A 17,830-nucleotide genomic window follows, 5' to 3' on the forward strand; every position below is an offset into this window, starting at 1 on the left:
TATTGTTATTTTAGTTCTTGAACAAGTATTTTATCTTTTGTATTTGTTGAAAAATTGCTGAAGCTACCAACATTGTTTGATGCATATATTTTGTAAGGGGAAAAGGACCCAAGTTATGATTGATTTGTTTTGGTTCATGTTGAAGCAGCAACTTTTCCTCTGAGTTGCTATTTTCAGTCAAGTCATCAGTATTTCCAGTTGTCTTGTATTCTGCTATATATCTGGAATGAGAAACTTTCAATTTATATTCTTGGCCTAACAAACTTAAACAGGTATAAGTGTTTCACAATTATCCAAACCAGCAAGGCTGGTTGTTTCCACTACTGGAGGGAGACAGAGAAATTAAGAAAACTTCAATGAAAGAAGCTGATATACAGCTCCAGCTCATCTCTGATGGAGCAGAGCTATGTTACATTAGTAGTTTCTGCTAGGCTGTAAGATTGAGAGAAGCAATAAATCTTTAAAAGATTTAATTTCATGCTTATAAAAAAAATTAGACAACTCTCTCATCTCACTTCTCTTTCCCTCTCTGGTTATTCAGATTGTGGTTATCTTCTGGAAGAAGTTGATGTATTCTTGTCCAAAAGGATTGATAGTAAAATTAAAAATAAGTTAAGAAAGCAGAGCATACTGAGTCTAAACATCACCCAGCCTTACAAAAAATGTGCACCAGATTTCCAAAGAAATCTTATTTTTGAATAGCTGACTAATTGTAATAAACTATAAGGGATGAGAAATTGGCATGATTTACCAAGCAGAATGTAAATGATACATAAGAATGCAAAAGAAAAAGAAGAAAAAAAAGAAAGTGTAGGAAATGCAGAACTGAAAGGATAAAGAAAAATATTTATATCATAGATCATTTAGTAGCTGGTTTCAACAAAGAGTGCTTTAAGTGAGTATAGTAAATCAGGGAAAAAGCTGAACAATGTTCCAAGGATAAGAATATCAATAGAGAAATGATTAAAAAACAACAAAGACTTACTTGATCTTGCGCCCGACGCATGGTTTATTAAATCTTTCAAAACCATGACATCTGAAATAGGATGAGAAAGTACGTGTTAAAAGAGTTAACTTGAAAACATCAAACATGCAGCTTCATATACTTTCATTATATATTCAAGGTTACTTATAGAATTAGGTCTGTATTGGTAAGAATTGGATTAAAAATAATAAAAGTGGAGAAGTTATATTTTGGATGTGACTTTCGATAAAATCTTCAACTGGAAATGTAAAGATGCTATATATATATATATATATATATATATATATATATATATATAGACACATACATACATACATACATACATACATACATACATACATACATACATACATATATATAGATCTGAGGCAACTCCAGATTATCAGTGTCACGCAGGCTCATCATAGATTTCATCACTTGTGCTCATCACAGGTTTTGTCACTCAGGCTCATCACAGATTTCACATAAAACACATGCCTGCTCAAAGAATTTCACATTTTTCTGCAATATTTTTAGCCCCAAATGGCTTATTTTTTTTATATCTAGCACTATGTATTTCTCCATTTCTAAATTAAGGCTTAAAATAAAGCAACCATGCTAAACACAAGTGATCTTTGCACACAGATGCACAGAATAACAACAATCAAATAACGACAGGGGAGTGCACAACAAACATCAGTGATCTGATTGTTGCCTGTACTCTTGACAAGAGATGCCAGTTAGTCTTTTACACCTCTCAGACTCATTCATATTAGCCTGAGTTGCTGGATAATTTCTTGTTCTTTTAAGAATATAGTAGAATGGAAATTTTTCATAGATTGGAATTTAAATCTTAATCTCTATAGAAATTTATTGTTTCAAGAAAACATTGAATTTTAATTACTTTTAATTTTTATAATTATAGATAACAACTTGGGCTGTAACAACCGAGCCTGAGTCAGGTGTGTGTGAATAATTTTGAGGGAACATTTGCTATGAATGATATTTTTTGACACAAGGCACCTCGAAGATGATCGCCAGATGCTGAATGAAAATAAATGAACTGTGACCAGGCTCAATAAAAGGAGCCTGAGTTATTGGCTGCAATTACATTCTTGAAGTCAGTGTTGGCAGAAATTAAATCAGCTTGCAAATACACATTAACTTTACTAAATTTATACTCAGCTAAGCTCAAACAGCCTGAGTACCGGAGTTGCCACTGATATATATATATATATATATATATACAGGGTGTGGTGAAAAAATTGACATCTAAATTACACAAAAATGAAAACAACACTGACATCTCATTTTAAGAGATATAGTTACCAAAGTTACATAAAAATATTTTGAAATACTAAAGAGTAAAATTATTCAATGAAATCGCCATTGGTTTTGACCACAACTTCCAGATGACTTCAGAATCTCCTGCAACTTTCTGGACAGTCTCCTTGTTTAAGTTGGTGAATGCTGCCATAACCCTTGCCTTCTGTTCATCTTTGGTGTTACAAGGAGTTTTGTTGGTCTCAACTGTGCCCCATACATAATAATCAATGAGTCTGAGGCTGTGTGGGAAAATCAATGGAGGCATAATGTCACCATTACTAATGATCACTCCAAACACCATAATGTTGACTGGGTGTTTGACTTTTATCACTCCCAGTACATGTTTTGGGGACACAGCAAGTCAACAGTTCTTCTGTGTGTTCATCATCTGATCCTGGCAGAAATTTTTCTCATCTGAGAAAAATGAAAGCACGTTCAGTTGGAGGGGATGCTTGAGTTTGCTCAAAAGCTTCATAGCACAGTTTTTCCTCTTGTCCTTGATGGCTTGTGATAAAAATTGGCCCTTTCTCATCTTGTATGAGGAATACCGAATGTCTTCAAGCACTATCTGCCTGATAAGAAACTCAGACACTCCCATGTCCCTGGCAATGGACCTGACTGACTTGGAAGGATTGTTGTCAATCATGGCCTGCATCTCACCCTTTTCTTATCAGAATGACCAGAGTAAGTTTTCTGAACTGCTATACCTCTGTAATCACCCATTAGACTCTTTCTGAATCCCCTGCACTGTCCTCAGATTGACACCCAAACACTCTGAAATGTTCGTATTGGAGCTTCTAGTATGAATGTCAAGCAGTACAGCATGTCATTTACAAATTTCTGGCAGAGTGAATTAGGGTTAGGGTAGCCTTAATACACAAGGAATTTTTATCCATCAATGTAGTGTTGAGCACTAATTTTGATTGTTTGATATTTACGTATATATATATATATATATATATATTTATTGAAATGGATAAATGAATTATCTTGTTACGGATTATTCAAATTATAACCGATACCTGGGTAGCAAAAATCACAACAGAAAAATCACGGTTGAGGTTACGACCATGGGGTCTCAAAACCGTGCCTTAGTGTGGAAATTTGAAATGGAGCTGAACGAAGATTTTACAAAGTTCCTTTTTATTATTTTCTACATATGTTTCAAAGGCTGCAAGGTTCAGCTCCATTTCTTCCCTCACTAAATATATATATATATATATATATATATACTGAAACATGTGTAGTGCTGCTTGAGCTGTTTATTTTTATATATACATATATGTTTTATATAAAAAGGAAACAAGCTTCCTCTTTCTCAAACACACAAATTTTGCTCAACAAATTATATTAATCAGTCCATATTGAATTTGCTTCAATCATTCCATATTTGTTATCTGAAATTTGAGGAATACAATCCTAGTGAATGATTTTCTGTCAAAGTAACCATTCAACACTTTGGTTCATAACTTTTGAAAAACAAACCATTAGAATCTTCATACATATTTTCCATGCATGCAGTATCCATTTCTTTGGGGTAAAATATTGGAAAATCGGAAGTGACAAACAGCAAAGAAAAACTTCCAGTTGAGGAAACCTTGATCTATCTTTAAAGTAGGTGGCAATGATCTAAAATCCAGACTCATGAAGTACTATGGGATGTATACTGAATTAGAGTTGCACATATAAAACAGATTAGGCTGGTTTAAGCATACTTCTATGCTCATTAATGTATACATAATGGATGTAGTACAAAATATTAGTTGTTACCTCTTGTGTGTTTAAATGCATACCCCCCCCATCCACACACACACACGTACATGCAAATAACAAAAAAATAGATAGTTTGAGAAAGAGAGATTTAATTAAAGAGGAAAATCTTAATAGAAGAGAATACTTACCCTTCATGTCCACAACATTAGATGCACTTGAACTTGGACAAAGAAAGGGATTATTCGCATAATTCTTCTTTTTAGCGGTTTCACAATCGGAACCACCACTACTAATGGATTCCTAAAAGATTAATGTAATGAAATAGAGAAAAAAATTGATTAAAACAACTAAAGACAGTGATTTGCAATCAAGTAATTAAAAGTATAATACAAATTACACAATTATTATTTGTAAACTATCATTTATTTTTGAAAGTTTCATATTTTTCATGACCAGAAATATATTTGTGTGATGAATGGAAGACCACTTTACTAAGAACTTAGCATGATTTACTTTACGCTTTCCTCCTCTATCTTGTGAGATGAAATCTAGCCAAAGATCATTTTGATTGCACTACAATAGGATTTATAAAACAAGTACGAAGTGGCTGATTTTTATTGACTATTGACTATTGAAAATTAGTGCTCAACACTACATTTGTAACCATGTGCAAGAAAAAGAAAGTATCAGTAACTTACAACACCTTTTGAAAAAGATATACTAAATAATGAAACAGGAACTAGAAATCTGATGTTCTATCCTTTCAATAATAATAATAATAATAATAATAATGATGATGATGATGATGATGATGATGATGATGATAATTATAATGATGATGATGATGATGATGATGATGATGATCCACATCATCATCATCATGGCAATGACAATGGCAACAACAATGATGACAATGAAAAAGAAGATACAAAAAGTGATTATAAAGTGTGTGTTGGGAGGTTTACATGGAATTGAGTTAAAAATAAAAACCTTTGAAATGTAAGCATCGAAAGTGTGTACACATACACACGAAAAGTAAGTATACATAGTATATAGTATTAAAAAAAGATGATGATGAACCCTACTGATACAAGAAAACATCTCGGTCTTTGCTTCATCTAGGACTTGAGCTCCATCAAGGATTTGAGCTGTAGAAAAAAGTGCCTCATGACTCTGTAGATGGTATAGTCTCAGTATGTTTCTCAGCAGCTAAAGTATGCCTGACTTACTATGCAGAGGGTGCTAGCAGCAGATGGACCACCTGACCTGTGAAATACATCTCTTCCACAAGAAACCAGACAACAGATTCTCCAGCATGGGGCAATGCATAACTGTCAGGTGGTAAATAATAATGAGAGGTGATATAGGCATTCACCGTCTCTGCCTAACCTTTTAGAGATAGCTTCCTTGTATCCCATTTCTGTGTAAGATTGGCTGCCCACTTTGTCACTTTATCCCAGTTCTATTTTACCTAGAGTTCAGGTCTGTCTAAACCCAAACCCAAGCAGTTTAACCAGTCTATCCGTCCAGTATCCATAATGCCATCTGATGACATTGACCTGCCTCTCCAGGTGCCAAACTTCAATTCCAATGACTTGTTCAGGTTGATCTTGGCTCTTACCACTGTTTCCAATTCCTTTAGAATGGAGCCAACTGTCTCTACTTTGATGGCATCTAACATTATGGGGATGTCATTAGCATAAACTATTATGATCCTCCTGAGACCCAATTCAAAAGAGATGCCCCTCAACTGTTTTAATTTCCACAGCAGTGGCTTCAGAGCCAGCATGTACAGAAGAGGCAAGAGAGGGAGTCCCAGTCAGACTGAGCATGCGATGCAAAATAGTCCAGAGTAGTATACTCTTACTTTGACAACTGTTCAAATGTTGCAGTGCATTGAAGTGATCCAGTTTCTGAAAACAGATTCAAACCTGGCTGATTTAATGACAGCTTCCAAGTAATGATGCTCAAATCTATCAAATGCTTTTGACCAATCCAAACTGATTAGGACCCCACCAAAGCCAATATTGTTCCCAATTCTCTCTATCATGCATTGCATAATATGGAGGTTGTCATGGATTGACCTGTTTGGGACTGCACATGTTTACACTCCTCCAACCAGACTACTGATGATACCTTGACCAAAATCATAAACTCTGTGTTTAGCAGAGTTATAGGTGTTACCCCTCCCCAACTCACAGCACTAGGAATTCTCCTAGATACCTGTTGCAGTGGACACCTGCTAAGAATTCATCAAACAAGTCTGATATGGACTCAGAGAATTTATAGGGGAAACTTTCCAAACCAGGTAATTTTTTATTTGTGCAACTACTCATTGCCATCTGTACTTCAGTAGTTGTTATTAGCTTTCTGCAGAACCTCATGTATTCTGGTGAGAGCTGCAGTAGGCAGTCAAGAGAAGAATTAAAATCCACTGCTGTCTCTGACCCATTGCTTGCCCCAAAGTTAGTCAAAGTGTTGCTGGAAAGTTCATACATCTCAGAACTGAGTAGCGTGCACTTGTTTCAAACTGTCAAAGATCTAATTGTGGTTTTGTTGCTGTGTTGTGCCTCCATTTCTGAAGCCCATCAGACAGCTTTTTGTTCCTTTATGCTTTAGCACAAGGGCCTAAGCTTTGACAATGTTTCCTGTCACAGAAATGGTCAAGGGCCATTCTTGCAGCTAGTATATTGGTTGCGATGTTTTTAACAATTGCTTCTTGATTGCTAACTAGTTATCTCCCAATCTATTTCTCTGTTACTAGCACTTTTCTAAACACAATAAATTATGATATAATTGTCTATTTCAAAGCACCTCACAAGTGACAATTACTCCTGTCAACTGCCAATTGATTAATTTACTAATCCAGTCCCTGCAGTTTTTGTATGCTGATAAGGGCACATTTAACTTCCAGTAACTGGAACTGCCTATATATCCTATTTATGTTGATTGAGAAGATACAGAGTTATGGTCTGTGTAGCTAGCTAGCTTCAACTGTGAACATCCAATGCCATTCCTATCTACACGTCTAATAGACACTCTATCTAGATATGATCTGGATGACCCACTATGGTTGATCCATGTCCACACTGGCACATAAGGGAAATCCATAATGATAATGATGAAAATGATGACGATGATGATGATGATGATGATGATGATGATGATGATGATGATGATGATAATAATAGTAATGTTTCCAATTTGTGTACAAAACCAGCAATTTTGATGGGAAGGGTTTATTTTATATCACAAACACATTATTTGACTGGTATTTTATAGTCCCTGAAAGGATTAATTGTAAAGTTGACCTAGGCAGGAACTAAACTCAGAATGTAAAGTGCTGGAAGAAATATTGCAAGGTTTCTTTCTGATACTCTAACAATTTTGCAAATTCACCACCCTAATAATAATGACTATAACAAGCAATAATAATTTTCTGTATTACATTTTCTATTTTACAAGGTTTGAGATAGGGTGGGGGTTAGCAGCTTAATGAATTACATTGATCCCAGTACTTAAGTGGTATTTTATTTTATTGATTTACCTCATTGACAAATGTCATAAATTTGAGGGAAAGCAGAATCAATTCAATTGATTCTCAGTAATGACTAGAATTTATTTGATCACTTCTGAAACAATGAAAGACAAACATAACCAGGGCAGACTTTGAACACAGAAAGTAAAAGTGTTGCAAGATATTGGTTCACTGCTTGAGCTATTCTGCAGTTGTTTCATCTGCAGGGAAGGTGATGGCCTCAGTTTTTGGGATACAAAAGGCATTGTGTTTATTGACTATCTTCAAAAGGGCCATACCATCAACAGAGAGTACTATGTCAACTTGCTGAAAGGCTATCAAAACCAAATGCCTAGAAAAATTGATGAAAGGGGTCTTGTTTCATCAGGACAATGCTCTAGCACACAAGTGCTTGCTTTCAATGACTGCTGTGTATGACTGTGGCTTTGAACTGGTTGATCACCCTTCCTATTCTCTTGATTTGACTCCATGTGACTATCATCTATTCCCCAACATGGAAAACATACTTGGCTGGGTACCATATTGCAGTGATACTGACATCATATTCACTTGATGACACAATAAAAACTTCTTCACCAATAGTATCCAAGCACTGTAACACTAATGGAAGACATTTGTGGACAACAGGGGCGACTATGTTGAAAAATAAACTCACTTGGTTACATTCCATGAGAGTGTCTTGGTCAGCCTATGAACTTTTCAGCTGACCTTCATATATGTAAATATATTGAGAAAAAAGTTAGGCACAAGAGGAATTAGATGTAGCATGCAAGGGAGAAGCCTGTGATAGTTTGGTCATGTGATGTGTATGGAACATGTGAAAGAGGGAGTTCCAGGAAGACATGGGATGAAGTTGTGAGGGCTGATCTCAAAATGTTGACTCTCATGGAGGAGATGACAATAGACCAGGATGTCTGGTGATATCATTTACTAGAAGACCAGTCAATCTCAGTAAAAGTGAGTTCTAGAAGTATTGCTTATCATGTGCTTTCCACTCACATGTTACAGTTATTCCTCCCCACCTGATGAACCAAACTACCTCTCATCATGCAATATGCAAAGCTCTACCTTTCTGCTCCATCAGCTTAACCTCATCTTGTCATCTCTCTGTCTTGTCCTTCTCCCCCTGTCAACTGTATCATCACTATCCTGTTGCTCCCTCCACCTACTCTCTTCTACATTTCTATCCTTCCTTACTCATGACTCATCAGTCATCACCTTTCTACCCTACCCAACCTAATTTCTTTTACAGTCACAGGCTGCCTCCCTATTCACTCATTCCCTGCCTTCCATACAATCTTGCAATAGCTCCAAAGTTAGGCTCCAAAGCAGTACTTCACCTGAAGAGGGCTATGCTTTCAATTTGGTGGGATTGGAAGGATGCTGTCTTTATTCTACTTACCTCATGCCTTGACAGGCCATCTAAACACCTCATCTCCTATCTATCTCTTTGCAGTTCCAACTGAACTTTCTCTCCCTTTCCTATTAATGTGAGTAACCATGCATCTCTTCTATAAGAACCTGCTCTGCCATCACCCTTCTTTCACACTCAAACCTCTCATCTCTGTGCCACAAAAATAGCATCCAGTACACTCTGTAAAGTGGTTGGCATTAGGAAGGGCATCCAACTATAGAAATCATGCCAAAGGTGACACTGAAAGTGGATGCAGCCCTCAAATCCTGTTGAACTATCCAACCAATGACAGCATAGAAGATGGACATTATACCTACATACATACACACATACACACATGCACACACATACGTTCATGTGTAGGTGTATGATAAAAGTTTGTTTCTCAACCACATGGTTCTTGGTTCAATCTCACTGCATGGCATCTTTGCCAATTGTTTTCTAGCTATAGCCCTGATCTAATCAAAGCCTTGTGAGTAGATTTGGCTGATGGAAATTGAAATAAGCCTATCACATATATGTGTGTGTGTGTTTATGTCTTTAGCTGGGCAACCAACTATTTTATTCACCTCAAAAGGATAAAAAGCAAAATCGACTTTCACAACATCTGAATTCAGAATGTAAAGAGCTGGAAAAATAATTCTTTCTACTATAGGTACAAGGCCTGAAAGTTTGGGGAATGTGGCTAGCCAATTACTTCAACCCCAGCATTTGATTGGTACTTCTTTTTTCTAACCCTGAAAGTTGACTTGGAGAAATTTGAATTCAGAAGTTAAGCTGGAAGAAATACCACTATTTTCTCTGGAATGTTGATGAGTCTGCCAGCTCACCACCTTAATAATAATAATAATAATAATAATAATAATGATATGATGATGATGACGATGATAATAATAATAATAATAATAATAATAATAATAATAATAATAATAATAATAACAACAACAACGAAAATGACAACAACAACAACAACAATAGTTATAATAATAACAATAATAATAAATGCCCTAATGCAGTACCAAGCAGTGTCTCTCATGGTTTATGATTTTTAACTGATTGGAAGTGTTATCATGTACATGTTTTATCTTGGTGTAAAAGATGGGATACACCATAGAATTGCTTGTCAGTTGCTTGACCTTAACCAGTTGAGCATGTCCCTTAGTGGTTGGCAATATATGCAGCTCTTATCATGAGTAATGGGGGAGCATTATAACCATGTGGTGGGAGGAATTCTTTGGGGTTTGAATAATTCACCTCTGGAAACTTGGGTGTTTTGTTCATCATCCTTAAACAAACCTTATTCAGGGACCTTTTGAGTGGAATAGGCTACTTGACCTGATGAAAATTCTAAGTGTGCCCAACCAGCAAGGTCATGCACTGCTTGTCTTGATATGAGATCCCTATGTTGTGCATATATGGTTGTGATGCATGTGCCTGGTGTACCCTTATCAGACAGGTAGTCAAGATAAGTATGTTGGGCTTCCTATATTTGTACCCTAGTGTCACTTTGATGCCATGCACTTCTCTCTCACTCAATAATAATGATAATAATAATAATAATAATAATAATAATAATAATAATAATAATAATAATAATAATTGTCTTGGTATAAAAGATGGGCTACAGCAAATATTCTGCTCAATACCACAGATTTGCTTGTCAGTTGTTTGACCTTAACCAGTTGAGCATGTCCCTTGGTGGCTGATGATATGTGTATCTCTGATCACGAGCAGAAGTAGTGGGGGAGCATCACAGCCATGTGTTGAGAGGAATTCTTTGGGGTTTGAATAATTCAACTCTTGAAGCATGGGTGTTTCGTTCAACATCCTTAAACAACCCTTATCCAGGGACCTTTTGAGCGGGATGGGCTACTCGACCAGAAGAAAATTCTAACTGGGCCCCACCTGCAAGGTCCTGTGCTGTTTATCTTGATATGAGATCACGTCGCACATATATGGTTGTGATGCATGTAACTGGTGTACCCTTATCAGATAGGAAGTCATGATGGGTATACTGGGTTTTGTATATTTTACCCCAGTGTCACTTTGATGGTAACCACTGCTCTCTCACTCAATAATAATAATAATAATAATAATAATAATAATAATAATAATAATAATAATAATAAAACAACAACAACAACAACAACACTAATAATAATAATGATAATGATAATAATAATAATAATAATAATAATAATAATAGATTCTAATTTAGGCACAGGCCAGAAGTTTTATGACTAAGGGACTAGTGACTCCAATACTTAACCGCTACATTATTTTATTGACCCCAAAAGGATGAGAAGAAAATGTCAACACTGGCAAGATTTTAACTCAAAACATAAAGAGCTAGAACAAACACTGCAAATGCAAAACTGCTTTAAGGCACTACACTTTCAGTTTGTAGGAAATGAAACCTTTTTTAAATGCATTTGTAAAATGATTAAGTGACTTAATTTATTGAATGACATTTCATGAACATGATATTATAATAACAGCATTAATGATAAACATTTCTTAAACTGGCATAAATCCTGATGTTCTCACGAATATGAGAAAAGTAAGAGACTTAACATTTATTCTCCAGCCACCTCAATGTGAATGAAAGAACAATTTTTATGGTTTAGTTCCTTCAATCATTGGACTGTGGCCAGATAACAGCACCACCATAAAGAGTTTTGTTGAACAAATTGACCCTAGTATTTACATTTTAGCCTAGTGCTTACTCTATTGTTGTCTTTTGCCAAATTGGATGTAAACAGTCCAAAGGATGTAAACAGTCCAACACTGGTTGTCAAGAAGTGGTGAGGGACAAACACAAACACACACACACATGTATAGATTTGGTGGGTTTCTTTTGGTTTCTATTTACCAGATTCATTCGCAAGGCTTTGGCCAGCCTGAAGTTATAGTAGAAGACTTTCTCCCAAGGTGCCACACAGTCAGACTGAACTCAAAACTGTGTGGTTAGGAAGCAAGCTTCTTACCACACAGCTGTACATATGCCATGTTTAATTTATCTTGCCCATAATTTAAATTCTTGAATGAAATGGTCTTTTCTCTTTTTGAAAATGTGGGAAGAGGATAGTAAGTGAAGTCAATAACAACTGTATGAAACTTCTCAGCTTTGAGTGGGAAGACAGTTGTGCCTTTTTTTCCGGGGGGTGGGGGTGTTTCAGTCCCAAATAAGAATAACAAGTGTGTTACAGGGTACCATTTTCATTGTACACTTGTAGACAACATAGGGTATCTGGAATGAGCCAGTTAGAGAGCCTATCTCATCTTACTGTCATAAAAACAGGATACAAAGGAAAATGTAATCCAAGGAAATCTACACCCCAAAAAATAAGATGGTCATAGCTGGAATCCTTTGACCATCGGTTTGCTCAATCAGGATTGACTCAGGACTGAACAACAGCAACGGAATCTTGTAATGTCTGAATCAAAGTAGCCCTTCCACAAAATCCTCAAGAATTTAGGTTTTTGTGGATAAGGCTTTCAATTTCCTTTTCTCCAAGAAGGCCTGGTTGTGTGGTTAAGAAGTTTAGTTCTAGGTTTGATCCTACTGCATGGCACCCTGGTTAAATGCCTTCTCTAATGGACTCAAGTTGACCAATCTAGTGAGTAAAATTTGGGAGATACAAGCCATGTAGATCATCATCATCATCATCATCACCAGTCATCTGTTTCCTATGCAGGATGGGTTGGACGATTTAACAAGAGCTGGCAAGCCAGAGGACTACACCAAGCTATTATCAGCTTTGACATGGTTTCCACAGCTGGATGTCCTTCATAACACCAACTACTTTATAGAGAGAACTGGATGTCTTCTACATGGTACCAGCACCAGCATGGTCACCAAGTAACTCAGCCAAGGTAGGGAGTTGTACCAAGGGAGGTAGCTTTGAGTCAGGTAATGAGAGGTTAAACTATGATAGAGAGACAGAAACAGGGGCCTTACTGTAGAGAAGATATATGTTTACAAGAGAGAGAGAGAGAGAGAGAGAGAGAGAGAGAGAGAGAGAGAGAGAGAGAGAGAGCATAATGTGGCATAGAAACAAATGGAACATCTGTTAGAGAACGAGATCCTTTATATTACAATCATACTTATTAAAATTTTATAGTTTATCCTTGCAAGGTTAAAATTGCATGTTGACATTATTTGTTGTTGTTGTTGTTGTTGTTATTAGTCTTCTATAAACTATTTGACCAAAGACTTGAAGTTAGAAGTTAGTAATATTATCCCAATTAGATAGATATATTAAAAGGGTTGTATACTTATTTATTATGAAAATAATCTTTTAATAGAATTCATTTGTTCTTATTTACATGTCAATAGAACTACATCAAATATAATGGAATATTGACTTCTTAGTTAGGTACAAAGTGTTTGATAAATAATAGGGAGCATGATTAATAGATTTAATCTTTGATGATTATTGACTTTTTAAATATAAAGAATAAGGTTAATCCTAACAGAATGTGAATGCAGAAATAGGGAATACAGAAATTACTACAGTAAAACATGGTTAAATCCTTTATTATTTTTACCAAGATGGTCAGAGATAGAATGAGTTAATTTAAAAAAAAAATTAACATTATGGTTTTGATAAAATGAATGAAAGATAAATTCATTTGTGAACTTTGAGATGTGAAGTTTAAACAATATATTTTTAGTTCGTTTAAGGCTACTCAATACAATTTCATTAAGAAAAGCTTGCAGCTTACAGATACCCATATCCATATAGAAAATAAATATTCTAGAATAGTTTTAAGAAGCTTGATTGAAAAATGTATGTAAAACTTCAAATATATTTTTTTGGGGAAAAATTCCTTTAAAGGAGGTAAGAGGTAAATTAGCCTATCATGGAATGCAAAGCAATGTAACTAAATAGAGAAAAATCCTCCTCAGATTTGAATTCTACTCAATGAGAAATGAATCAGGCTTAATAGAAGTATCCTGTGTCGTGAATAAATTCATCAAAAATAAAAGGAGACTAACAATGCCATGATAAAGAAATAATTCAAAAGTCTAGGACTATGAAGCAAAATTGTTAGGTATGGCTGATGAGAAACAGGTAGTGATAAAATAAAATTTTAATAAATGAAATGTTTAAGCATGAAAATGTTAAAATGAAGATTTCTTTCTCGAATAAAATAGAAAAACTATTGATTTTGTGGTCAAGATTTTTCTTTCTTTGGAATATAAACTTTGCATAAATAAATAATACAATATGAGAGGATGAAATAATAATAATAATAATAATAATAATAATAATAATAATAATGATAATATCACATAGCCATTAAATATTATACAAATGTGAATCTATAGCAAAATACTGTTTAATTTTATGGGTGTTTACCTCAGATAACATCGGAAAGCACTTTTGTGAAATAAGTAGTGTAAAAGAAATGAAAATATATAAACAGAATTGTTAAAAATTTAATTGAATTACAATTCTGTAATTATCATGAAACATTCTTTTGTTTTATTCTATATATTATTTTTCACAAAAGCAATACTTAAGTTAATTATAAAGATAAAATATGAAAGTTTTGGGCGTGCTTAACCATGATAAATCAAGTTCATAGATGCAGAAGCATGTATATTCAGATAATGTAAGCATTAAGTACATTTTATATGGCTGCTGGAGTGACATACAGACACACATAATTATATATCATAAACATGAAACAATATGATGAGTATGTTAACATAAATTAGAGATGTACAGAAATTAGATACCTTACACTATCATTTTATACATATTCTCAAGCATACATAAATTACATATACAGTATATATTAAATATAAATGCATAACATTTTTTCACTACATATTACAAATGTAATAAATAAGCAGACATACTCACACCCACACAAAGACTATATATATATATATATATATATATATATATATATATATATATATATATATATATATATATATATATATATGTATATATATATACATATACATATATATATATATATATATATATATATATATATACATATGAATATATGTGTATTTATATATAGAAATATATATGAAGTGGTAAAAATCTCAAACAATGTAATGTACATTTAATTTCAATGCTAAAAATAATTAGCGTATCAACATTATTTTGATAATATTGTTTTTAAGATGCATTTTACAAACCCTCTATTGTCCAAAAATGGCTGCAAGATATTTTGTCAAATATTTCAAGTATTTTTATATTATAAAGTTGTTGTTAAATAAATGAATTTAACAAAATGTTTGACAATTCCTCTACATACATTTTAACTAAAACAAAATAATTAAGTCTGATTTACGAACATATAAAAAAAAATTCTTAAAATATTCAACATTAAATAGCTAAAAGAGTGGGACATGGACTAATTTAGAACTTAATATTTAATGATATTCACATTTTACCCTGTTGATACCAACTCACCTGGTTCTTTGACATAAAACTGTCTATTTCAAACCACTTATATTCGAATTAAAACTTCCCGTCATAATTTTATATAAGAACTTTTTGTTAAGTTATTTCTAAGAAGTCACATTAATTATTTGTGCATGTACAGCTTACGATAAAAATTTACCTGATGATATTTGCAAGTACATTCCTCTAAAATATAAACATGGCTATAGTAACCAGAACAGTAAAAAATATTCATGTTTCACATGTTTCATCTATATATATTTTGGTGTTATACAGAGAGGTCAGGATATGGATACATGAGCATTATCTTCAATGACTAAGTAGTGTTGACTGATAACATGATAAAGTTTTTAATTTCATCATGCTTGAGATCAAAGAATGATGTATTTAAGCCTTTTTTTAGAAAAAAAAGTACATGCCCGTGCGAATATGAAGCAATATTATTTATAGTGTGATATTATTTACAAGATATATGTAGGACTGCAATATCCCAATGTGTTCTTTCCATATTTATAACAGTAGGATAGGATTTAAAGGCTATTTGGCTACTACTTCTAGCAAATTGAGTGTTCATGTAGATGCTACCTCATTATAGTGTAACACAGTAACAAAAGGCTATTAGAGTGTCTTAGGATGTGGAGTGCTTACATATCTACATCAATTAAAAGCCCAAATAAAGATGCATGAAAGAGACTAAGATTATTTGTAGGACATTTTTCTGAGAATTCTTCAAGTGGGCATTCATGAGTCTTGGAGAGGTCTATGATTGCAAGAAGACTGTTATTCTTTTTATGAATAGGAAACATATTAAATGTAGGAAAACAAACTAATTATCAGCCACAGATGAGATCTTTCTACATTTTTTCTTAGAGAATAAAAATAAAAATAATTCTATTGCACTTAAAGCATTAAGGATAATCCATTTTTAAGTTAAATATTCTATTAATTATGCAAATTTCTATCCTTATAAAATACAAAAATAAAAAGTAATGAAATCCAATTCCAGATTATGATAAAATAGTCTTAAGCTAATTACTTCATAAACTATCAAACAATGATTGGTATCAGGTGAATTGGAGACAAATAGATTTCATTACAACTGGTTATCTTTACTAACCATTTTGAAGGACAATAGATATCTGAAGTTTACTGAAGTAAACTTGCTGTCAATTAAGAATGTTAGAGTTAAAATTTGCAATGATAATTTTAAGTCAAAACAAATAAAAATATTCATAGGCCCTCCTCCAGAACTAAACTCATACCAAATCTTCAAGGAATATAACATTACTTTTTCTCTTTAATCTTAACTTTAAATTTTCAACTTTTATTGTTTACCTCAAACCAGAATCTTTTAAATTAGTTCATGAAAGAAATTCCTGAAAAAAAAACACAGCATCTTGATAAAACACAAAAATAAATTCCTATTCTATTACAATGTTTAATTCCAATGTGATAAAGATGAATTTGGAAAGTGACAAACTCATTTTGAAAGAATTCTATTTAAATGAATTCTAGAATCCAATTATAGAAAATAATATACATACAAATAAAGAAATTATTTAAGTTCTGAGTTGTAATAAACATTTGAAGACAGACATGAGTTAGATGAAATTTTAGCTGCTAATATTAGGCATGATTGAAAACATTGAATTGATTTACAATTGGATAAGTGCATGTAATTGTGGTATCCCTATCTTGATTTGAAAACGAAAGAAGTACATACATATATATATATATACACACACACACACACACACACACACACATATATATATGCATATACATACACACAAATACACATATATATATATATATAGTAGAAGTAATAATATATGCTAATTAATTTTAATCACATGTAATAAAATAAAAATAATTTTGTTTTATAAAATCCTTTGGATATATTGAGAAAGGTACACTTAAAGCAAGGCTGTGTTGACAGAGGGGTGCAACAATATCTGGATAGTATTGGAAGCCCAACTGGATAGTAGGTGTGTAGGAACCATGAAAAAATGCAAACAATTTTATTAAGAACTAAATTTTAAAACCTCTGGATAAAATATTGTATAAAATATAGATAAAATACAATTTTGCTTTCAGAAGGTGTTTAAATGAGGAATATATTCTGCAGCTACAAGTGTTTCTGAAAATGTTATTTTTCATTTTCTTGGAAGATTATTCAGTTTATTCAGTACTTTTATTAAAAAGAAAAAAACAAGTATCTGAATATGAAGAATTTGAGCAAGACTGTTCCAGAAGAGAATTTTGGATGAAGATTGTCTGATTTAATGATGGTAGATTTCTGGTCTGGTAATGACAATAGATAATATGATATTGTCAGGTGTCTGGCTCATTCCAATTATAGGTGCATGTTTGCTGCATTCTAATAACGATGGCCTGATGTCCTTGAGGTGTTTGGTCACTCAATATAGGATTTTTGATTG

At 33.4% G+C, this 17,830-nt stretch overlaps 1 protein-coding gene across 3 annotated transcripts in view; it reads right to left on the bottom strand.

The window, feature by feature from the left end:
- LOC115217005 (sodium channel protein type 4 subunit alpha B-like) overlaps positions 1-17,830 on the bottom strand; it is a 155,490-nt gene that overhangs the window by 56,637 nt on the left and 81,023 nt on the right. For 2 of the 3 annotated variants that reach the window (XM_036507623.1, XM_036507621.1), the window contains exons 12-14: positions 14,322-14,342; positions 4,192-4,303; positions 986-1,036 (exon numbers count right to left, since the gene is read on the bottom strand). In XM_036507623.1, coding sequence (XP_036363516.1) covers positions 986-1,036; positions 4,192-4,303; positions 14,322-14,342 — 184 coding nt within the window. The remainder of the gene's footprint in view (positions 1-985; positions 1,037-4,191; positions 4,304-14,321; positions 14,343-17,830) is intronic. The other variant, XM_036507622.1, reaches the window with a different exon arrangement.

This window comes from Octopus sinensis, linkage group LG11 (assembly GCF_006345805.1).
Source record: "Octopus sinensis linkage group LG11, ASM634580v1, whole genome shotgun sequence".
Lineage (NCBI taxonomy): Eukaryota > Metazoa > Mollusca > Cephalopoda > Octopoda > Octopodidae > Octopus > Octopus sinensis.